Genomic DNA, 23,709 nt, shown 5'->3' on the forward strand with positions numbered 1-23,709 from the left:
ACGTTCTGTTATATAGGATACAAACAGATAATAATATATGAATCCATAAATATAACTTTGCCCCAATGAAAGTGAAGAGGCTGTTGCCTTCAAGTTTACTGGAACTAGGAACCATCTAAATATCCAGGGTACATGTTTCCAGTTTCTAAAGAACCAGCTGTAATAAATTACCGTCTTTATTTTGTGTATTATTCAAAAGTTTCAGTGGTAACTGATAAAACCATACATAGTGAGGATTAACTAAAGATTTATCCCCATTTGGAAAATGAAAGGAGTCATTAGGCAACATGCCTAGAAGGCATCTGTATTAGTCTTCAAAAAATAGTATGTGGCTCTTCTAAGGAAGAGTCAGGTCTCCCAACCCCCCCGAGAGTCTCAGACAGAAGCACCACCAGCCTCCTCCTGGGATTTTATACCCGTGGGTCCACCAAAAAAAAAATATTGCAAATTCACTAGTTACCCATTGACAGCTCACATCACAGACTGAAGCAGCACTACATAAACGGAGGAGGCTCAGAGCAGACAGTGTGACACCTGTTTTAAACTTCACGTCCAGGTTGGCACAGAACGACGCAGGTGAAGAGAGAGGAAGAGGCCTTGCCAAGTACTCACTCTAACTCTGCTCAATACAGGCATGATCCCCATGTTTCTGCCCCAGGGTCTGTCCTGCAGCTGTTGAATTAACCATCACTCTACAAATCCACCACTAACAAATGTCTTAACAGGGTGGAAAAGGAAAGGCAATCAGAGCAGTCCCAGTGCCCCCTCCTCACCAAGGGGCCTGATCCCAGTATGAAGCCGATTTAGAAACTAAGATGACACAGACATCATTAAAACATTTTGTCTCTTGAAAAAGGAACCACCTTTGCAGTAAATACCAGAAAGGTGTGTGAGCAGCTGTGATCAGTGTCTGCAAAAGGTGGTACCAGCAGCGAAAGCACTGGATTTCAGGTAGAATCCAGGAGTGTGCCCTGACTCTTTAGGGACACACAAAAAAACTTCCCCAATCAATATTCTGTGAAAACCATGATGTTTAAATTACTGCAGATATACTCTTAACCACCTGAATTGCTAAACTGTATCACTGGATTAAGAGAAAAATGCTACCACATAAAATTAAGCCCATCAATCAGAGATCTCCCTTTATAGAGCAACCCAAGGGCTGATCATTTGTAGGTAATAAATTTGAAGGCAGTGGGTGGGAGGAGAGCTTTACCGCATTGTTAGAAGTGTTTCAAGTGCATAACTTACTAATGAAGCAGATTGTATTTGCATCCGAGTCACCAACTCTGCACTTTGAAATGATTTTACAGGTTACCTCTTCACACCACCAGCCAGGACAGGCACTGCCATCACTTCCGAGCGCGATCATCACCTGCTCGTGGAACAGCTCTTATTTACAGCCACAAAAACTACCTGCTTCCAAGCAACCCCCCGAGGAGGCGCTGGGTGATTTCTAGGCCCTGGCGCAGCAGCCTCCAGCACAACCTGTCCCCGCAGCGGGTCCCCGGCCAGGGCAGCGAACCGGAGCCGCCACCGACACCCCGCCGAGGGCTCCTGTCACCCCACGGCCACCCACGTCGGGGGGACAGGGACAGGACCCCGGGGAAGGGCCGCCTGTTCTGCCTCCCCGTGTTGTGCTTGGCACCTCTCGGCGGATCCAGTTTTGTTGCGGTTAGAGCGTGACAAATTTCACGAGAAACCCTACACCTCTCTGGGCAGCGGCCAAAACTTCGCGTTTTCTCTCCCTTTCTTCCACGTTTCTGAGGTGGGTCCCTGGCGATCGCCAGCCTCCCGCTCTCATCCCCCCGGGCCGGCCCGCAGCATCCCCGGAGGAGCCGCGGGGGGCCGGGGCCCCACCGCCTGCCCGGGGTGGGCCGCCGCTGATCGCGACCGGGAGACACCGACAAGAAGGCGGCGACCGGCCGACATGGGGCTGAGTCCCGCTCCGGGACGGAGGGGCCGTGCTGAGGGGAGGCACCCGGGGAGGGGAGGCACGACCCAGCCCTGAGGAGCGGCAGCCGGCGGGGGGGGCAGCGCGGCGGCCCCGACGTGGCGGCCCCGGGGGGCTCCCGTCCAACGCCCGCAAGAGGGGCCCAGGCACCTCATGGGCCCCGGGGCGCCGTGACGGGGGACAGACCGCGGGGCCAGCGGTACGTGCTCAGGGGGAGCCGCGCCGAGGGGCCCCGCTGTAGTACGGGCGGCTGCCGAGGGGGAAGGGGCTGCGGCCGAGGGGGAAGGGGCTGCCGCCCGCCCTCCTCCGGGACAAGGGAGGCGGCGGGGAACTCGGCGCAGAAGTTCGGGGCAGGGGAAGGAGGGCGGCCCCATCCCGGCTACCTGAAGACACAGTCGTCCCGGGCGTCCCTGGCCGGGGAGATCAGCCCGTGCTTCTTGTTGAAGAGCTTCTGGAACAGGGTGGGAGGCATCTTGGGACGCCGCCGCTGGCCCCCGCCGCCGAGGCGCTGGGCTCCGCGCAGCGCCGTCCCCTCGGCGCGGCTAGTTCCGCCCGCCCGGCTCCATCGGTGTCACAGTCATATGACAGACATTAGTCACCCGCCGCTGCCAGCAGGGGAGGGCGGCGGGGCGGGACCGGCCGGGCGCTGCGCCGGCCGCTCATTGGCTGCGGCGGCGGCCCCACGTGGGGAGCGGGCCGGGGCTCCGCGGCCTCCCCGCCCGGGGAAGCGGCGATGGGCCCGGGGCCGCTCCCCGCGGGGACCCGCGGCCGCGCAGGGGCAGCGGAGCCCGGGTGTTTCCCCGCGGGGCTGGGCAGCGAGGGGCGGTGATAGCACTCCGTTGTTTTGCTTCTTCAGAGGGAAGTCGAAGGAGGTCAAGATCTGGGCATCAAATCGTTGCGGTACACAGCACTTCAGGGACAGGGGGCTTCTCTTACCCCTAAACCTAGAAAATCCAGCTCTGGCCCCCTTTCTTCCTCCCCTGTACCTGCCTGGGTACACAAAATGATTCAGAAGTGCACTCAATTCCAAACCTACACTGAAGGTGGACTATGTGTATTTGCATGCACAAGAAACCATCATTGCAAATAAAACATTAACATAATCATGCAATCATTTTGTTTGGAAGAGATACCCAAGATCATCAAGTCCAACCATAACCTAACCCTGGCACTGAACCATGTCCCAAAGAACCTCATCTGTATGTCTGTTCAACCCCTCCAGGGATGGTGACTCCACCACCGCCGTGGGCAGCCTGTTCAGTGCCCAACAATCCCAATGCCTTCCAGGAAGAAATTTTTCCCAATGTCCAATCTGAACCTCCCCTTGTACAAATTGAGGCCATTTCCTCTCGTCCTGTCACTTGCTACCTGGGAGCAGAGCCCGACCCCCCTGGCTCCAAGCTCCTTTCAGACAGTTCAGAGATCAGAAGGTCTCCCCTCAGCTCCTGTTCTCCAGCTGAACCCCCAGGTCCCTCAGCCACTCCCATCACACTTGTGCAACACATAATACCCAGCAGGTGAATCCACAACAAACATATAAGCAAGAAAAGGAAAAAAAAAAAAAGTGTGGTAGACTTTATAAAATCAAAAAAAGCTTTGCATTTTTCAAAACTCTTTATTAGTAAATATTTACATGAGATGGAAACACTGGTAACATTTAACAATCTCCTTCAATGTCTCCCTGTTCAGAGACAACAGTCCTAGAAGTTTAATTAGGAACTGACAAAACTGACTCATCTGCTTTCCCTAGAAAATGGAATTAAACTAAAACAGTGTATGATGTAAGATTAAATTAAGCAGATTGTTTTAGAAAGGCATAACTTAGGGCAGCTGTAACATATCTATATAATGGTTCCTCCCAATCAGCCATCTGTAGGAACTTTGTTATTAGCCTACTAGGAGTTGAAGATAATTCTAATAGAAAATCAGAATTAACGTTTAGATGCATCGTTTTCCTCTTGTTCTGTATGGAAGATACACCTGCCTGCCATACATTTACAGATGACAAACCTTTACTTCTTTTCACCCTGCAAAAGCTTCCTAGCTTCAAGACAGGCACGTAAATTCTCTGCAAAATAAAAAGTCCTCAGGGAACACTATGAAAAAAAAATGGCCAGGATATACAAGTTCACAATTTACAGCACTGCAGATTTAGCTAATCTCACATACAGTACAATGCAAGCTGCCGGAGTCCCTTGAAAAGTAAATATTAACCTGTTCCAAACCCCATAAGTTAATAGCGAGTGATTCTGCTAGGCCTGACTGACATACCTTAATCAGGGGAGTGGAGGATGGATAGTCAGAGAAAAAAAATGGATAAATACAAGTTTAATCATGCATTTTCTTGGAAAAACCTCCCTGTAGGTGAATCTTTGTACCTACACAAAGAACCTGAATTCCAGCTTACGTGTCCATTCAGTATGCCTTGTCTTGGGCTCCAAACCTGTCCTTTCTGTAGCTAAAGCAGAACCATTTGCATGTAACAGCTGGTACACATACCCCTATAACACTCTGGTGCAAGAAACATCTTTCATCGTCTCCAAGCACTTCAAGCCAAAGGTTCCTAGGAGTAGACTTCAGATAACAAAAAGAAGTGAACAGTGTTAATGAAAAACCTCTTACAGATTTCTGTATAATACATTTACTAAACATGCGCCTACCATGCACAATTCCTAGTGATAAGGTCTTATCACAGCTCTTGCACAGACTGACTTGCTATAAGAGATTCCATTCAAGCCATTGCAAGTTCCTCATGTCTGGGCTGTGACAGAGCAGCCCTGTGACAGGGAACAGATTTATCTCTTGAATCACTGCACAAATCAGCCCTTCTGTCTGATCCGTTAACCGGCTGTGACCCATAACCTTTATCCACTAATATGGAAGAGCCCATTTCCACTTTGAATGCAATGTTATGTAGTCATTCTTCAGTTTAACACCAAAACATGGGAAAATGCCTTCCCTTTGAGAAACACAGAACAAGAGTAGATATTGTTACAGCCTCCAAATGAATAAAATTTCCTTCCCTGGGGCAGAGAGCTTGCCTCGTAATTAATTACACTTTCTCCAACAGTCAGACAAAAGATGAAAATAAGAAGCAGCGCTTTCATAACTGAAGGGAAGGACAAGAGAGATTGTGGTTCATGATATTTCTGTCATCCTATATCACCTCATCGCATCAAGAAAAACACAAAACTCAGCAATATTCAGGCTACTACAGCCAACTCCAGAGTTACATGCCATATTTTCTTCTCGTGTACTCTCCACTTAGTTTGTCAGTATTAGTCTGCCTCTTGTATAGAAACTACAAAATGGTTTGAGGCAAAATAAGTGTTTTTTCCTAAGACTCTTAAAATATCCTTACGATAAACACCTCTTTTATTCTGAACCATCCCATACTTGAACAACCGTACCTTACTCGATGCAGAAATTTCAGTTTTGCTTAAAGCACATCAAAGAGCTCACCTCTATCTCCTAGGGGCTCTAGATTGCATAATTACCAGTGGCTTGGTATTTGCCAGAGCAAGGATATTGATAATTAGAAGCATACTCAAGAGGACTCCAAGGAGTTATTGGCAGACTTCATTCTACTAATGCTTAAAGGAAAAATAACAGCATCATTTTTAACCTTAAGCCATATTCTATGTTTATACAATACTTGTTCATAGACTAATCCAGCTGCACGTATTTACAATTCCTTCTACCCTAGAGCAAAGGGAAAAGGCTCAGGGTCTGAACTTTAACTACATTTGAAAACACCTGTGAAACTAATTACAGTTGAGGATTTTCTAAGTCTTCTTGACATGCACTTTTGGGAAATACAGAACTATTTTCCAGGGCATAAACATTCTGGGTGGTAATACTGAGAAACAAACTAAGACTTCAGGTGGTTTGGAAAGCCATAGTGCCATTTTAAAAACGTTGAAAAACTTCCATTCTGTCTACAAAAAGAGTCTGAGCAAGGGGTGCTGTAGTGAGAACACTGCAAGGATCCAAATTACTTCAGCCTGCAGTAAATTCAAGTGGAGAAAAACTTCTGTACTTGTCAGTGTTTTCTGAGGCGTTTGGCACACTGCTGAAGAACAACCTTTATAGATTAACAATCCACAAGCTGAACGGGAAGCACTGGGAATCTAACCTCTGTGCCAGGTAGTGTAAGCAGGAACCTGAAAATCCAGAACACCACTATCGAGCTCTTGAGACAGTTCAGCTACAATAGGATTTTTTCTACCCCTATATTCACGTAAGGTACCTAGTCCCTCTGTGCAAGTCTGAAGCCACTAGAAGAAACTGAGTGAGATCAGTGATATTACAAAATAACCAAGATGAAATGGGAAGGACTCTGAGCTGACAGTGGCTGGGTAGTGGATGTGTGGTGGCGACAGTGCTGATCACAAAAAGCCACCTTGCAGTGACAGGAGGGTGAGGACGACCCATATTCGTGTTTAGAAATCAATTTACAGCAGAACACGCAGAGTCCTGTGCCTCCACAGTTCTGCAGACCTAAGCGCTCAGGGAGTTTAACGGTGGCATACTATTGATTTCTGAGTCGCCAAGAGTACGTGGATGCTTTACATACCCATTTTCAGGACTTGTAGTTGCCCCTATAAACAGTATTAACGCTTCTTAACTCAAGCAGGGGTCACATCTTTAGATACTAACACTACTAGAGAAATCTAGAAATCTTGGCACAGCAAGAGCCAAAAATATTTCCATTAATGCAGTTTGGTCTGCTGTTCTCAAGTCACACTTCTTTTTTAAGCTGAATGAAGAATCATCTTTATGGAGTCCTTACAGAGAAATGCCCACAATAAGATCTAGTTGCTTGTACAAAATAATTTAATATTGAGTGCTTGAGTAAAGTATTTGCAAGCTTACTGCAAAGCATCATACTAAATTTCCAACAATGTATATGCCAAAGAGGTATGGCCATTAATTACTGGTTAGTATTTCTGTTTCACTTCCCTGCCACAGTATCAAGACAGTTATTTCTTCTGTATCAAGACAGTTATTTTTTCTGTTGAAAGCTCTTGCTGAAATCCATAAATCTCATCTGTGTTTACAGCAGATCCAATTTTTCGTACTTGTAATAATATCTGTGGAAAGAAGTGATATGTTAAATACCATTGGTAAAGTGGCACATTCTTAAGCGTAAGAGAAAGCTCCTTGATCTGACAAGCTGTTTAGATGTTCAATAGATACCTGTGCTATCATGTGTTTGGAGGAATCTGAATCTTGTAGGTCAACTGCCAGTGAGAAGAGAACAATAGTTTTGTGTGTTTACACTCCTAATGACAAAGAGCATCACCTGAAAGACTCCGTGAGCAGAGAGGAAAACACTCAGCACAAAAACCCACCCCAGCACCTGTAGGCAGTCAAATTCCTGATTCCCAGGCTCCTCTAGAAAAGCAGTAACAAAACAAAACTTGTGTTCTGACACCACCACTTGCTGATTTCAGAGACCCACTGCTATCAAGTACAACCTATGTTCTGCATTACCACAGTTCTCTCAAGCACATAACTTAATATCCTTGTCATCCTTGTTCCTTATTCTGTACAGAAGTATCACATGACTGTCATTAATTAACACATACACACTTAAAAGCACTTCCTTGCATTCTAGATGCTCTATGTAACTCCAGCTATAATAACGCAGGAGAGTAGTTGGACCAAGGAAACTGCAATTCCCTTGAAAATGTGTATACCTGGTATTTTTGAAAGTGATTATGCTTATACAGTATCTCTGTATTAAATTAAAACAGCATAAATGAAAAATGCAACTTGCAAAAAATGTGCAGACTTTGTCTGTAAAGAACTCCATTAAATGTAGGAAGACATATGCCATCCAGTGGCACGCTGAGAAACTTCAAGAGAGATGGGAAAGGGAGGAGACTTCACCTCTGTGGCAGTGACGGGATAGTGTTGTACACAGTTCTCATTTTTGTTTAACAAAATTTAGGAAGTGAAGAAAGGAGCTTCCCCTATGTTAAGGGGAAAGGAGAAAAGAACAGAAACCTTTAGAAAGAAACTGATATTCTTTAGAGAAAAACATACCCTAATACTTGAACTACTTTCAGAGTGAAAAAATACTGGATGCTAAAGAGCTCAGTTTAGCCGAGCAAGATACAAAACACATCCATGGCTGAAAGCTGAAGACATATTCACCCTAGAAATAAGGCACAGGATAACAATTTACTAAACAAGCTGCTGTCTTTTCTAGGGAGTCTCCATACCAGCAGTAAAGCTCAAAACTGTATTTAGGAGTAGCTTCAAAGAGGTGCAGACATTCCCAGAGTTATGTGGTAGCACCTCCTGGCCTCAATGATCTAGCCTATGAAATGGCTGGATTGTGTTAATTTCTATGCTGAAGATCCTTGGAGGAGAAAAAGATAATGTAGTTTGTTAGTGAAGTTCTGTTGCACAAGAACACTGTTAAGTCAGAAATTGGAAGTTTTCAGTGTGTTTTACTCTTTAGCCTTATGATTCTTCCAAATATTCAGACTTAAAAAAAAAAAAAAACAAACCACCAAACCTTTAAATACTGAAATAGCCAATTCCCATCTGCAGAATGAACCCATTCTATATTCAATTACCTTCAGGCACTCCTTCAGGAGGGCTGAACGCTTTTGTGTTAACTGGAGTTTGGTGAGGGCTGCGAGGCCTCCGGCACGGCGAAGTTCTGACAATGCAGCAGATTTCTCGTCTGCCACACAGAGGCTGAAAAGATTATTGACATTTCATTTCCATTGAAGAAATACTCTTCTAGGGAAATTTGAGATGGCATGCGGATTTCAAAGGATGTCATTAGAAAAGATTTAAGACTATCTGTGTATATTTAACATGCTATTGAATAGGGTGATAGAAAGGTTCAAAGCTTAAACATTCTCTCCAGCTGTTTGTAATACTGCAAGGCTTAAATATATAGTACATTACATATTAGCATACTAAAACTGGATTTAAAGAATGCAATAAAATTAGAAGCTGAAAAAATATTCTTTTATTCTGGACTTTGAGGAATAATTTCTTTTTCTGAGCTCAGAGATGCAGAAAAAATTTATTCCAAATTTACATACGGCCCAATTAAGGGTAGGGGGTGCTGGTTTTACATGAGAAGATGTTGTAAAAATACAAAACAGTTACCTAGGTTTTTTGTTATAGTTTAACTGTGCAGCTAATTCAATTTAACATGTAGTTGTGCAGAAGCATAGCTTTTGAAAAGCTATACTTTTGAAAAGTATCAGGGCACTCACATCTCGCTCTGCAGGCTGAGCAGCACCAAGACTTTTTAGGACTTTATTTTCCTCCTGGATCAGCAAGGTGGGACTTGTTTGCTAAACAGAATAATTAAGTATCAGTTTCCAATTCTTTGCTGTTTATTATTAGTCCTGCAGTATTCCCCTAGCACACAATATTATTTATAACAACTCCAGTTAGAATTACTAGTAGTTCTTAGGGTTTAGCTACTGAATTCCTGTCATTCACTTTTTTTTTTGGTCTTATGCTCTCTAAAATTAAGACAAAGAATCAGTTTACTGCAGCACAGAACACATGTTTCAGGTCCCCTTTGCAAGTAGGGGATAAAGCACTTCCTACCACTTCTCATATTTAATTGTCACTCTCGTCATGATTCAAAACTCTCACTTCAGTTTTATGCTTTTGCTACTTAGCAGGACACAACGGGAATACTCACCACTGCCACATCTGTCTGTTTGGCTGGCGGTACTTCTGCCATCGACCCCTCTGATTTGGCTGAAGTGTTTCCTGGAGCATCAGGCTGACCTTCTTCAAATGTATTACTTTTTTTTTGTTTTCCCTTACACTTCAGCCATTTGGTTTCAGCAGTCCTATTGTCAGGCTAAAGGGTGAAACAATTAAATGTTGTGTTACGAAGCGAATCTCTGTAGTATGGTGAGCACTAACAAAGAGTCCCGCTGTCATACTCAAGCTCTACACAACTGAGTTAGTACCACTAACACGGTCAGTCTGAAAAACAGTGAGCTCAGGGGCACCGTGACTACTTCTGCTGTCAGTTAGAGGCAAGCTACAGCTTCCCTCTCTGCCACTGCCTGCAGGCTCCCTTTCCAGGGAACCACTACACTTCTAGGTGGAGTCCTCCACCTACTCAAGGAAGGAGCAAGTCATCTACATTACAACCTGGCTGATTTATTAAGGATCTTTCACCTTTCTTGCTGGTCCTAACGGCGAAGAACAGCGCATACCCGTTTTTAGGTCTGGAGTTCTCTCTCTTGCAGCTGTAATTTTACAGACTTTTTTTCCTGTGATAAATTTCCAACAAATGAATTAATTTTGAGACAAAGACCACAGCTACTCTCCAACCCATGTCTTACAGGATGGTTTTCAAAGAGGGATTATTCCAAAGCCACCAGTGTAAACACACTTCCCCCCTTCAATATATTCCTCATCTCCCTCTCCCCACAGGGCTGCTTCAATCCTCTCCCTTTCCTTGAAGAAACAAGGTTGCTCATTAATCTGATGTTCACCTGGCTGTTCACCTCTAGACACACACTCTGTGGGAGCAGAGTGACTGCATAATCACAGCAGTTTTGCCAGTGGCAACTTCTGCTGCTCTCACAGTCCAAATTCAGCAGAGGAAAATTCTGCGGTACCTGGGCCACAGCCAGAACTGCATCAGTCACAGCTCAGAACTGTAGTTACAGGAGGGACTTCTTGTAGTATTGGTGGAGCTGATATGAAGTTCAAGTAAGGAGCGTGACACAAACAGTTCTGTTCCTGGGTAAGTTAAATAAGAAATGCTAATTTTCATTGAGCATCACAGGTGACTAAATGGAAACACACAGGCTTGGGGGATTTTCTGTTTTTCTCCTAACATCTTAATTAGAACCAAGTCTTATTTACAAGGAAGATTTTCAATTCACACTTCTAGATATCACTGAGCTTAGCCTGTGCCAAGGGAAAAAAGATCCGGTGGAAGCCTGGTTCTGATAACCCATCGTCATTTAAGTTTGGGTAGAATATTCTGTTGTCTCACAGCTAGTACAACTGCTTCAGATCATATTTTACCTGCCACAGTAGTTGAAACATTTAATGATGAACTGTAATTGCAATTTGATGGTCTCTTTCTAGGAGAGGAGGAAAAAAAAAAGTGAACCACTATTCTGAATGAATGTTAATGTTCAAAAAAAACAACGTATAAGGAAATCTTAGGAAGATACAGACTGAATTAAAAGGGGTAAAGCTCTTTTAAAAAATACTGTCATTGAGTTACTTCATCACACTTTACAGTTTTCTGATAATTTATCATCAAGTCACACAGCTTATTCTGAAGATACTTCCAGTTTAAGACCTACAGAAGACATTCAGTAAAGTACTCAGCACTGAAGCATAGTAGGACAGAATATATTTAAAGAAAATGCGGGGAAAAATAGATTCACAAGAAAATTCAGAATTAATTGTATAGAGATCTGTAACACAGCAAGATTGGTATAGATGAGTTATGAATGGAAACATCCGCATGTAAGCCTGGAGACAGCAGCACAAGGGTTAAAAGAAAGAATACTGTTCCCAGAAAAACACTCATGTTACTCAGATTTTTCTGTCAGGACCTGAAGGCAGAACTGTGACAAGACCCTTCATTGTGATAAAACCACAGCACAGATGACTTGTCAGCAGAAAACCTGGCATCCTAACAACAGGAGGATGGCACGAGGGTTGCAGCAGAATCACATACATGGTGCTGCTTCCTGCTAGACGCATGTTCCAAACAAGAAAAAACTGACAACAGCAGCAACTTGGCCCAAGATTTATGAAGTTGGCAGGATACTGAAACAAATAAGTGCTCCATAATAGCTGATGATTTCTAAAGAACATGAACAATCTGCCCCAAACCCAGTTTGGTCCTGGGCAAGCACAGAATGCCAGAGACTTAACGAGGACTTAACAGCAAGTGCCCCTCACACTCTGCACAGGCAACCCTGGCCTGACAGGGCATGCGTCTTGATGCCGGTGACCAACTGAAGTCTGACAGAGTAAGGGCAGTTGGATAAAAGCAATTTAGAGATTTTGTATATAAATGTCACTATCCCCTTCCATAAAATCCTTCACTGAGTTTTCTTACATTGATTGCCCTACAACCGCAATACCAAAACAAAAGGCTATAAGGCAAACTCTTACCTGACTTAATGCACCAGTTTCAAAGTTAGTGAGGACACAGGTAACTGAAACTCAACAGAAGCGTTTGCAGGATCATATGCTTATTCATACTGGCCTATCTTTTAAATATCATTCAAAAGAGGAAAACCTGAACATTTAGGTGCAAAGAGTCTGTATGGTAGATTACCTTCTAGCGTATTGGTCTTGAAAATCCTCCAGTACAGGTTCTAAAAAACATAAGAGCTAAACTTTAAAAGAAAAAGCTGAGTAGACCAAACAATTTTTTAGTGCATGCTAAATTATAAAGCAAAAATACTACAAGCAAACACAGGGAGCTGTTCCCCATTATGCAGACATGCCTTAAATTGAATGATCATTACTTATTTCACGCAGGTTCATTGCACTACAGTGAAATTTGTTTATGCACATATTCTTAAGTATTGTAGAAAATAATTACCTGATATTGGTGAAAGACTTGAGATCCGGGGCATCTTATCTATGGTCACTGCTTTGCTGGAGTCCAGAAGAGTAGAGTTCTTATATTTGCCAGAGTCCGCAGCATAAAAATTACTTTCTAGACATAAGAGATATAAATACACATAAATATAAATATACACATAAATATAAATAGTATATAAATGTATATAGTGTGTATATATATATACACTATATATATACTATATAGTATAAATATAAATACAAGCTTTTTATACTGAAATTCATTGAGTTTTTAAATTTGTGACTAAACTGAAAGCAATTGCATTTGCAAGACAAGAACTTCAAAGTAAAGTGAAAGCACTGTCTTGGCTCAAACAGCCACAGAGAAGTTTGGGAGGAATTTGACTCAATGCAGATTTGTTGGTAATCCCCAATAAACAGCTTCTGCCAACAGCAAATACTTTAAGTTTACAGAACAATTCAAATTACACCAGGACCTGATTGACTCTGGATTGGGTTGTCAGATACACAGTCCCCATGTTCAACACAGGTTGGCTGATAGCAAAGATCTGACCTGGCAAGTCACAGCAAGAGAAGCCACTAGTCTTTCTATTGTAGATAGTACCCCCACATTTTCCACATCCCATAAAGCTCAAAACACCAGAAGTCTCACCTGAAATATCATTTCTGAATGTTTCAGGGGATAAGCAACTGTTCAGGCTGCCACTAGAACCTGTGTTATAGTCTGCAGTTGAATCTTCATCTAAACACTGCAGGAGAAAGGTTGAAACACCCGTGGGAAGAGTCATTCCTGTACCTAGAGAAAGAGACAAAAAAGGCAGTGTGACAGATGCACCAAAAGAAAAATAGTATCATCTTGTACAAACCATCAGGATTTCCTTCTCCAAGTTTCATTCCTGTGGTGAGCTACATATTGTCAAGTCAGTATCTTATACTGATTCATAATACAGTTAAAAAAACAAAAGACATCCTGAAGCCAAATTTATACTACCATAAGCTCACAAAAGACACCTTCCTTGCCCAAGGCTCACTAGAAATACCTGAAGACTTGAGCCTCCGATAAGGTAATTCTTGCACAGGTTTGTTTTCAGAAGGACAAATTACTTATCATGCAGTATAAGAACAGCACACTGGTACTTTTATAGAAATATAATTAAAATTATATAATGAATTTTACATTTAGTTTTTAAATATATAAAAAACATATTTAATAATATAACACATCGCCATTATACTCACTTGAAGTCACTTCAGGATTTTTCAGACTTTCTTTACTTTCAAAGTTGATCATCAGGGATTCCTAAAATTAAATGACCAACACAAACAACTTGAGAAAACTGGATGTAGACAGAGAAATGCAATTAAATGTATTCTCGCATAAGCAGATACTCACAAGCTTATTGTCTGGCACTCTACCACCTAAACATGCTATTCACCTTGTAATTTGTAGCAGGGTTTTTCATGCATCTTTAACAAATCTGCAATCTGACTTATAGTTCTGAAATTCATAATGAATCATTTGACCCTACAGTCTTTGCTGGATGAGACTTCCAGTGACAGCCTACAGATGTCAACTGAAGTTATGCATGAGATTGCAGTGGAATACTGAATTGCTCTGTCTTTAGATTTTTATTGTTTTTAGCGGCCCAATTCATGCTGCTTACTTTCAGAATCCTAGACCATTTACATAAATGCAAACAACTGTGTTGCATACATAGTATATTCTATGAAATTAATCATTTGCAGGAAATGTAAATAATTGGCAGACTCAAAATAAGAGCTAATGTTTTTTTAAAAAATAGCGTTACACCAGTATCACTTGAGCCCTTTGCTGTAGCAGATTTTGGTTCCAAGACATCTGGTGAATTATGTTCTTGCCACTGCAGTATCAACTGAGCAGAAGCATTGTAGGAAAGTTATCTCAAAATACCTTGTTTCAGTTGTACTACCATGAGGAAGAGCACAACGGTGGCTTGCCAAAGGTCTGTGTTTGAACTACAAGCAAACAATTCTCTGCAATCAGTCTAATGAAATATCTTCCATACAACACAGTTGGTAACAGCCTTTCCTCATTAAGGATAATTAGTATTGGTGTTTTCCCATGCTACCAATAGCTTCAACAGCTTTTATTCTGGCCAAAGACATGAGAAAATATCACCAAAATACAGCACAGGTTTAGGCTTAAAAACATGTGTACACACACATACACCTCATGGGAATATCTATTAGAAAAAGAATTTATCATTTCATATTTCTTATCTTCCATAAATTACTAGTAAATAAAGAGCACGACAGCATTCTCACCTTCACTGATACAGTGCTTTCTTCCATTTTCTCTTCTTTTTTTTCCAGGTCTATTGTTTCTTGGACATTCACTTGATTGCTGCAGCGGAAGAACAGAGCTAAGCTTGATAAACTGCTCCAGAGGAGGGCAACAAAAAAAATACAAAATGTGTCTGACAAACATCAGTGGACTGAGAATTCAGGCTGCGTATCTCCAAGGGACAAAACAATACAAATTCTTAGCTAGTTTTAATAACGGTGTATTTGAATGAGTTTTAACAGACCTTTGATTGCATGAATGGTTCACTTGGCTGACTTCAAGATTTTCTTTAATTTTTGGTAGGCTTTTGACACGGGACTTTCCCTTTAGGCCTAGAAAATAATAAGTATTTATATCAGTAATTTTAGTTTTAATATTAGAATATAGATTATTATTTCTAGTGGCACACCTTTAACTGTTCCCCCTTTTCCATGCCTATAATAATTTTTGAACCTGTTACCACAAACACTGTAACATCTGAATTGGTTTATTATTTTTACCTAAGCTCTTTTCAAGTAGCATATCAACAAGACAAAAAAATTAGCAGACTTCAAGAAATAGGTTGATTAAAAGGAAAAAAACAAACCCAAACACAGCCACACTTTGAAAGTGACCTTTACATGGGTGCAGAGTAATTGGAATCTAAATCAGTTTTAAAAGGAGTTTATTAAGAGTCTACTAAGAATTTCTACATAAACTTGTTTCCAGTGTGTATAATCCTAAAGACCATGATGACACAGTTACTTAGGAACCAGGAAATTTCAGAGACATATTTTCTTATCCTGAACCCCGCTTTATAAGTTGTTTAGGTTTGTGTTTTATTTTCAGTAACCAGGAGCCGGACTTTCTAGAGTTACACTTTTGGGACAGTAGGTTAAAAGCGCATCCATCCCCACACTGAAGGAATGGGTCTGAAGTCCTGCATTCCCCAGTGCTGCCCAGAGCCCTGTCCCAGCCCAGCTGAAACTCCCTGGGAGTTCAGGACCGGATGATGTATGAACAAGACTCAAACCAGGCCTCATCCCTTTCCTCTTTCTCCAGAGAGTCTGTAAGTATGAGGAGCAAACAGACATTAGCTGCAAATTGCACCCCGTCGGGTACACAAGCACTCAACACCTACCAGAACACAAGCCAGCAGAAAAGGATCAAGACAGAATTCAATTCATCATACCCTGTAGCAACAGCCTGAAGTCTTACATTTAAATTACCAAGATCAGTGTGGGACCAGGTCATTCCACTCTGGTCTTCCCCATTTAATTTAGCAAGTTATACTATTACTGTCAGCCTTTACCTGAATCCCATACTTTCCCCTCTGCATTTTTTTTCTTTAAGGTCCTGAATTCTTAACTCAAGATCAAGGAACAACTTCAAGCAACTTTTCAAGTATCCTCTCAAAGGTGGGCAGGATTTTGTTGTGCCATTTCTAAAGGAATTATTAGATGGGGCAAGGGGAAAAAAGGTACCTTACAAAAGGAAAGCCCCTTTTTATTACTAACTAACATCTAAAACAGAGGAAACGGTCCTGTTTCCAGATCAGCTGCCTGCTTTCTCCACACCGCAGGGGATATGGGGAACAACAAACGGCTTCCCAACTTCACATAGACAAGCTCAGCTGGACACACAAATGGTGAGAAACCCGACGCTGCCCTGCCGGGGATGGATGGCAGGACATTCAACAGATCACCACTGACACGAACCTTCCCCGAAAGGTGGCTTAACCTCGCCCCCTCCTCAAATTGCCATGAAAACACAAGTACTGGACTAAGCCCAGCACACGAGCGGACGCGCAGCCGGGTCTGCTCCCGCCGCTCGCCCTCAGCCCGGCCCAGCCGCCTCTCCCGGGACTCCGACACCGCCCGGCCCTGCCTGGCCCTTCACCCCGGGGCTACGCGAGCACAGGCGGCGGGAGGCGAAGCGCTTACTGCCGGGCTGCGGCCCGGGGGGGCCTGCGTTCCCGAAGAGGCGCCGCCGGCATGGCCGGGACACACCGGCCCGGCTCCCAGCCCTGTCCGGGGGAGCGCCCGGCAGCGGCGACGGACGCCGCTTCTTCTGCGGTTGCCTTCTGTCCTGGGAAGCGCCCTGCCGCCGCGGCCGCTCCATGCCGCGCCGCGGGCCGTCGGCAGGCCCTGAGAGCCCAGACGACACGAGCGGCTGCCGTGAGGGAACAAGAGCCACCCTTCCTGAGGGCGGCGACCCTTCAGCAGCCCCGCCCACCCTGAGCCCGCGACCACCGCCGCTGGCCCCAGCGCGCATGCGCGGCGCGGCGGCACCCGCGGCCGGCGGCAGGGGGCGCCGGGGGAGCGCGGCCCCCCTGGGGCGGGGGCCGGGCCGGGGATTCCCCGCAGCCCGGTGCCCCCGGACCTACGTGGGGGGAAAGGGGCGTCCCCACGGGCAGCCGGTGCTGGGACGGGGAAGTACCGTGACCGCGTCCTGCCGCGCCGACGGGCGGTCCCTGCGGGGGGACAGCGCGGAATCACAGAATCACAGGCTGGCCGGGGTCGGAAGGGACCTCTGGAGATCATCCAGTCCAACCCACTGCTAACACAAGGTCACCAGAGCAGATCACACAGGGTCGCGTCCAGGCGGGTTTGAATGTCTCCGGAGAAGGAGACTCCACAGCCTCTCTGGGCAGCCTGTTCCAGTGCTCTGGCACCTCAAATAAAGAAGTTTCTCCTCATATTTAGATGGAACCTCCTGTGCCCATTGCCCCTCATCCTGTCATTGGGCACCACTGAACAGAGTCTGGTCCATCCTCTTGACACGTACCCTGGAGATAATTAGGTCATTGATGACATCCCCTCTCAGCTTCTCTTCTCCAGGCTGAACAGACCCAGCTCCCTCAGTCTCATGAGACAGACGGCCCAGACCACTCACCTTCATAGCCCACTGCTGGACTCCCTCCTTGTCCTTCAACTGGGGAGCCCAGAGCTGGACACAGTGCTCCTGTAGCTGTGGAGGCAGAGGGAGAGCTGCTTGCCCTGGTGCCTTGTCGGCAGGTGACTGGGCTGAGGAGTTTTGTGCTGAATGAGTGTAAATAAACATTGAGGGTGGTTCTGAGCTGGCGAGGGTGCAGGGGAGCGGTCCCCGGGGTGACAGCAGGCACAGGGCTGTGGCTGGGCCTGGGGCAAAGGCATCTGGAGACTGGTGGCATGGGCGAGGTTTCCTGGAACCAAACACCAGCCACTGGCTCCTGATACAAAATTAAAGTGTATCATTGCCCATAAATAGTCCTGCCTGGTCCTGCTCCCCTACTGCTGGCCCTTGCTGGAGCTGTGCTGGATGCCGCTGCTCCCTTTCGCTGGTTTTGTATAATAAATACACTGATAAATTTATTTTTATACTACCGTATCTTACTGCCAAAATTGTTTAAGTTATATTCCTGTTATTGATCAGACTTCATGCTTCAGCTTAACTCGACAGAGCAGAGGAAGCTCATTGCTTCATTAACATGAAAAATTTGAGATAATTCTTTGGCATTACAGGATTCCAAAGTGAACAGAGAGATGCAAGTGCATGCAAAAACTGGAATAGAGACTGAATGCTTTGAAACTTTATTGTTTTAGACATGTAGTCTGAAAAAATACTATGCATTCCCAATTGTCAATTCATATTAAACAAGCATATACATTTGGTTATATTATTACTGATTTAAAATAAAAAATGAAACCATTACAGAGAGACTGCTGCATCTTCAGAGAACTTTGCAACTTTTTTTTTGTAGATGATTGATTGCCAAAATCAATCTCAGGTTCCAATATGCCTTTGGTTGTTATTTTATTTTTAACTGTTTTTCTTTTTGCAACACGTTTAGTACAGGCACGCATTCTGAACAACTTCATACCCACTGTGAGGACAGAGTGCTGGAGTAACAACAGATTTATAAAAGAGCTTTTATTGTATGTCTGTCTGAGAGAAAGCTTTATGAGCAGTTTTGAGAAACATGACAATTTAATTCTTTACAAAAGTCCCTGTAGATGACTATTTTATATACATGCTAATATACCAAAACTGAAAAGTCTTTAATTACACTTAAGATTTTTTTTTTTTTTTTTTACACAAATGCATATGTTTTATTTTAACCACTTCACTTTTGGTTGAAAATAGAATAGGCAACACTTATGAAAATGCCTCATTTGTTCCCTGCTTGTACTTTCCTAAAATACATAACAAAAAGCTGAAATGACGTGAAGGGCTTAAAGGGGCTCTAGATGCCTCAGAAAACATTTTATTTTGGAACAATTCCAGGGTTCTAAAACTTTTTCCCTCTGAAAATACAAGCATTCGGATTTCTCCACCAAAAAGCAAAGCCTCAGCTTCATCATTGAACAGGAATAAAGGTGGTGTAGAAATCACTGAATGTGCAAAGTACTGAATAATGTTAACTCCAAGAAGAAACAAAGATCTAATTCTTTTATATATATATATATATATATTATTTTTTTTTCCCCCACAGACAAAACCAAAGTGAGCTAAAGATAAAAAACCACACAGATAGAATTGCCTCTAAATAAAATGCTTTTCCAAATTTTCTGTAAGGCATCAAGAGGTCTTTAAGTAATCTGTTACCATGCAAAAATAGTATATTCTTTCCCAGTTTACATTCATCTTGTAGCAGTTTATTTACATATAGATCAGCAGTTTGTGCTTTTAACACATGGAAAATAAAAATTTTTAAAAACCCAAACAAAAAACAAAACCACAAACCAACCAAACAATGCCCTATAGTTAATTTGTTTCATTCCAGAATATTAAGTCAGATTATTTTGTTATATGCAAGAATTTCATATTTGTGGCAAAAATGACACTGGACTTTACCAATGCTGATGTGTACTTCTAACAGTGATGACAGATTGCAAAATAGTACTTTTATCCATAAACAACTCGCCATCCGTTTCACCTGATGTGTTTTATCGTGCAGATGTACCACTCAGAACAGAATAATGTCATTTATTTCCTTCCAACATGGGCTCACACCTGCCTGGTACAGTTTCTGCTTACACTTGTGCAATACATTGAGCAAAAAAACATATAAAATACACAAGTAAACAATATTTGCCTCCTGGAACTGTAATTTATTCTGTTTTTTATGTATGAGCACTGGAGGCAGTGTCCCAGTGATTTCACAGGTGTAGCACCAGGCCCAGGAGGAACGTCCCGTATTTAAAATGTGGGAGAACACAGCACCTTGTCCTGCAGCCCGACCGAGCGAGAAGGTGCAAAACTGCTTTGTCTGACTTGGCTGCTCAAAAAACCTGTGGTTTTGGGACACTGACAGCCCCATTGCAGGGGGGTTCCAAGCTGAGCTGCACTCGTGTCAGTGGGCTTGTTGGGTTTGCTGATTAATTAATGGTGGAATGAAGCCCCAGATGACAGTGATTAGTTAAAATCTGTCACCCTGATGCCATCAAGAAGAATAGGGCTCTTTACAGAGAAGGGTGACTTGCATTGACATTTGTGCTACAGCACTTGAGTCCCAGCTCTTTCAATAAGATTAATATTATAGTTTGATTTTGTAACTGGCTATATTGAGGAAAAAAAAAAAAAAATGAACTGGCTATTGGCACAGCCCTGGGGATTTTTCTTTAGTGGTCACAAGTATTTCAGTTTAAGCAATCTCAGTGCAAAACAAACATTCCTGGAATTTGAAGAGAAGGATGTTTGTGCCTTGCTCATGTGTTACGCATGTGTTCTTTTCAAGTTTTAATCTCCTACAACATTATTATGATTGCAGTGAAAGAGAGTGACCTGCAGAGGAAAATCTGATTACACAAGGAAGCATTAGAGAGAGCTTTTAGTTTATTTATACAGCTTTTCACAAGTTCTAAAAGTATTCGCACTTCTGGTGTGATAACACAATCTCTCCCAAATTTTATATCATCCTAGTGTGGTGAGGGTTGTATTTTTTCTTTCTTATTCTTTAGGTGTTCATATCTTTGGCTCTAGTGCATCTGACATTTTGCATCAAATACCAAAAAAGAATAGAGATACAGTATTCAACATTATATACTTAAAAACAGCAGCTGTCTAAACCATAAATAAACTCACATTGGGATCTTCCATACTTATACGAAGTTTAGTTATCTAGAAAATCTGGTAAACTGAAATAATCTTATCAGAAGAATAAATTAAATTCATGGGATAGAAAAAGGTTAGTGGAAAATAGCTTTTCTGTACTTATTTAGATGACTAGTTATTTTTATATTTTAAAAGTATGTAGCATTAGAACAGGAAAGTATACTGAGAATAATTCTTTGCTTTGAAGCATGCCTACAGTATGACTGGGTTTTGGCTGATACAAAAAGGAGATGAACTAGACTCTGCAGAGACGAAAATCCTTTCTGACTTGACCTAAAGAGCCAGATTTTATACAGTAACTCCTGTCCTCTGTAGATGTGGCAGACACAAATTCCCCAGGGATATTGTTGCTGTGTAGATGGCGAGAAATTAATGTACGATGCCATCGGATCACAGCAGCAATATTTCTTATTTGCTTTGGACTGACATGAGTCATTGCACTGGAATCAAATGAGGAATCGGGCGCAAAAAGGGATTCAGACAAATCATTCCACATTTGATAAATCAGATCACCATGTTCTTTAAAAGACTGATTATGTGAGCTGATACAGTTTCCTGTGTATCATTTTGTTCTGAAATTGCTGCAATAAATCAGTCTTCATGTAACACTCACTAATTCAATTGATTGCATTTTGAAGCATGCAATGGAATTTCAGAGGGAAAATGAGAGATCATTCACATTAGAAACATAAACTTTTAGCTTCAAAAGTCTACAGTAGATTCCAGTTTAAAAGGGAAAATAAGTGTGCTTTCACCGGCCTAGCAAAGAAGGTCTAGCACGCACAGCCCCATGCTGGTATGCACCAGTGCAACAAACAGCAACTATTAAAATACACGTACATATTTAAGACCCTGTTTAGCAGAAGGAAGCCACCAACAGTCCAAGTATTCAAGCAACTTGATTTTACAGTTTTCATTGTTTTGTACCGTGCTTTATATCAGGAGAGAGCTCTGGAGTCTGTTCCTCTTCCCCACGGGATTTTACCCTGTTGCTAATGGCTGCAGCTGGTTGTGAAATCCAAGGTTTCATCCAGAGAGCTGACTCTATTCCAGACAGACCACTGGAAGCGACAACAGTGGGAACTGAGGCTGCCAGACATCTGAGCGTAGAGATGTTTTCTTAGCAGCCTTTCTGCAACCACCTCCAGTTCTTTACCACACCGTGGCACCACAGCAATGGCCAACACAGCCTCTCACCCATCCCTATGGGGGATTTTTGGAGCAATATTCCTTCCTCTTCCACACCGCACCTCAGGCTGAATTTTCCCCCAAATCAATTTGTTTTGCTAAGCCCCATTCAGAATCATAGCTTATACCTTGTGCTCCATTTCTTTAGCACTGTTTCTGAAAGGGAGGTTAGTCCTACACAGTATTAGCAGCAGGTAAAATAATAAATTATGGACTGGGAACATCTGGGTTACCGTGAACTCCCACAGAAAGCCACCCCAGAGGCAGCGATGCTTCTGCAACCTTCTCACTTGGAGTAGCTGAGATGTCCGTGAGTGTCCCGTGCTGCAGGAGGCCCTCATGTCAGCCCAGCGTGCCATGGAGAAATTGAGTTCAGATGAAAAGGAAACAGAGAGAATTCTATCCTATCACTTCCTAACCTGTTCTTGTAATTTCAAAGTAATATTAATCTGTCAGATGTAATATACTAATGGGTCTATTAAGTACAAATAGTAGGAGATTCATTCCTATTTCTATTCTGGTTGTTATTTAGGTCATTAATGATTAAATCAAATCAATGTAATTTATGTCCTGGAAAATATAAAAACTATTACTTAATATATAAACCAATATCCAGCTTGAAGTTCCAGATCAGGGAAAATAGACTTTCACCATCAATCACTGATTGTTTGAGGTAGACCACATTATTGATTTATCCACAATTTTTGTTTCTGATGTATTAGGCTATATACAATCAAATACCAACAGACATACCTGAATTTTTCCCTATTTTATTTAGAAATGTTTGTAGTTATTAATAAGGTAAGTTTCCATAATTTACTGGGTCATAAGATTGAAATTTCTGTATATTTTGTGGCAATTTAGCATAATTCTTAATAGTACCTTACTGAGTACATAAAGTAAAAAATAAGTTTTATCACACCTGATGAAAAAAAAAGGAAAATTGTGGTTAGTGGTGAAATCCTAGAACAATGAAAGGCTCAGATGTAAGATTCAGATGCTTATCCATTTCAGCTGTGTCATTCTGGCTCTGTACTTTTAAGTATAATTCTAATATTGCTACAAAGTCCATTATTCAGAAGGTTCTTCCCATTATTTCAGATGGAGATGCTTGAATATAGCTCTTCTATTTGTTTTTTGAAGTAATCTCTAAGTTCTGGTCTCTTAGCTTTTAGCGTTGGTGTCAACAAACCGTTTTGTACTGAGAACATATCAGAGTGAATATAAATGGCTTTGACCTAAAATAAAAAAGGGATATATTTATAGCAAAAAATTACAGACATCACACTCAATAAGCGTAACTCCTTGCGCCAGCCCTGCTGTGTGACCTCTGGCTGTGCCCGGAGCCCAGGGGACCTGCCACAGGGTCCCCAGGACTTTTCTCACCTGCCCAAGTTTTCCGAGGTGACACTAAAACCCTCCACCGCCCCCTGCTCTCCCGCTTGTTTGACCCTCAGCCAGCCAGCGCAGAACGGAGCTCCGCCACAGAATGAGCACATCAACCTCTTTGGGTTTTTTTGGTCTGAAACCAAGGCCAAAACACAGCGATGCAGGGCACGAGGGACAGCGTCACCATGTGCAA

General features: G+C 42.8%; 3 protein-coding genes across 8 annotated transcripts in view; all 3 read right to left on the reverse strand.

The window, feature by feature from the left end:
- FNIP1 (folliculin interacting protein 1) overlaps positions 1-2,519 on the reverse strand; it is a 67,057-nt gene extending 64,538 nt beyond the window's left edge. For both annotated transcript variants that reach the window (XM_082063346.1, XM_082063343.1), the window contains exon 1: positions 2,338-2,519. In XM_082063346.1, coding sequence (XP_081919472.1) covers positions 2,338-2,426 — 89 coding nt within the window. In that variant the 5' untranslated portion in view covers positions 2,427-2,519. The remainder of the gene's footprint in view (positions 1-2,337) is intronic.
- A 4,250-nt stretch (positions 2,520-6,769) lies between these two features.
- Positions 6,770-17,055, reverse strand: MEIKIN (meiotic kinetochore factor). 2 transcript variants are annotated; one of them, XM_082063889.1, is made up of 13 exons: positions 16,787-17,055; positions 15,109-15,196; positions 14,846-14,924; positions 13,781-13,841; positions 13,194-13,337; positions 12,540-12,656; positions 12,270-12,309; positions 10,994-11,052; positions 10,133-10,227; positions 9,642-9,806; positions 9,202-9,282; positions 8,545-8,668; positions 6,770-7,047 (listed from the first exon to the last, which is right to left on the reverse strand). In XM_082063889.1, exons 1-13 carry the CDS (start codon positions 16,962-16,964, stop codon positions 7,001-7,003), a joined length of 1,278 nt encoding a protein of 425 aa, XP_081920015.1. In that variant the 5' UTR covers positions 16,965-17,055; the 3' UTR covers positions 6,770-7,000. The 2 variants fall into 2 exon arrangements, with proteins under 2 accessions (XP_081920015.1, XP_081920016.1); XM_082063890.1 differs by lacking the exon at positions 9,202-9,282.
- Positions 17,056-18,399: 1,344 nt separating this feature from the next.
- ACSL6 (acyl-CoA synthetase long chain family member 6) overlaps positions 18,400-23,709 on the reverse strand; it is a 62,805-nt gene continuing 57,495 nt past the window's right edge. For all 4 annotated transcript variants that reach the window (XM_082063865.1, XM_082063866.1, XM_082063864.1 and 1 more), the window contains one exon: positions 18,400-23,365. In XM_082063865.1, the coding sequence (XP_081919991.1) occupies positions 23,225-23,365 (141 nt within the window). In that variant the 3' untranslated portion in view covers positions 18,400-23,224. The remainder of the gene's footprint in view (positions 23,366-23,709) is intronic.

Source organism: Streptopelia decaocto (genome assembly GCF_964273445.1).
Source record: "Streptopelia decaocto genome assembly, chromosome: 12".
Classification (NCBI taxonomy): Eukaryota; Metazoa; Chordata; class Aves; order Columbiformes; family Columbidae; genus Streptopelia; species Streptopelia decaocto.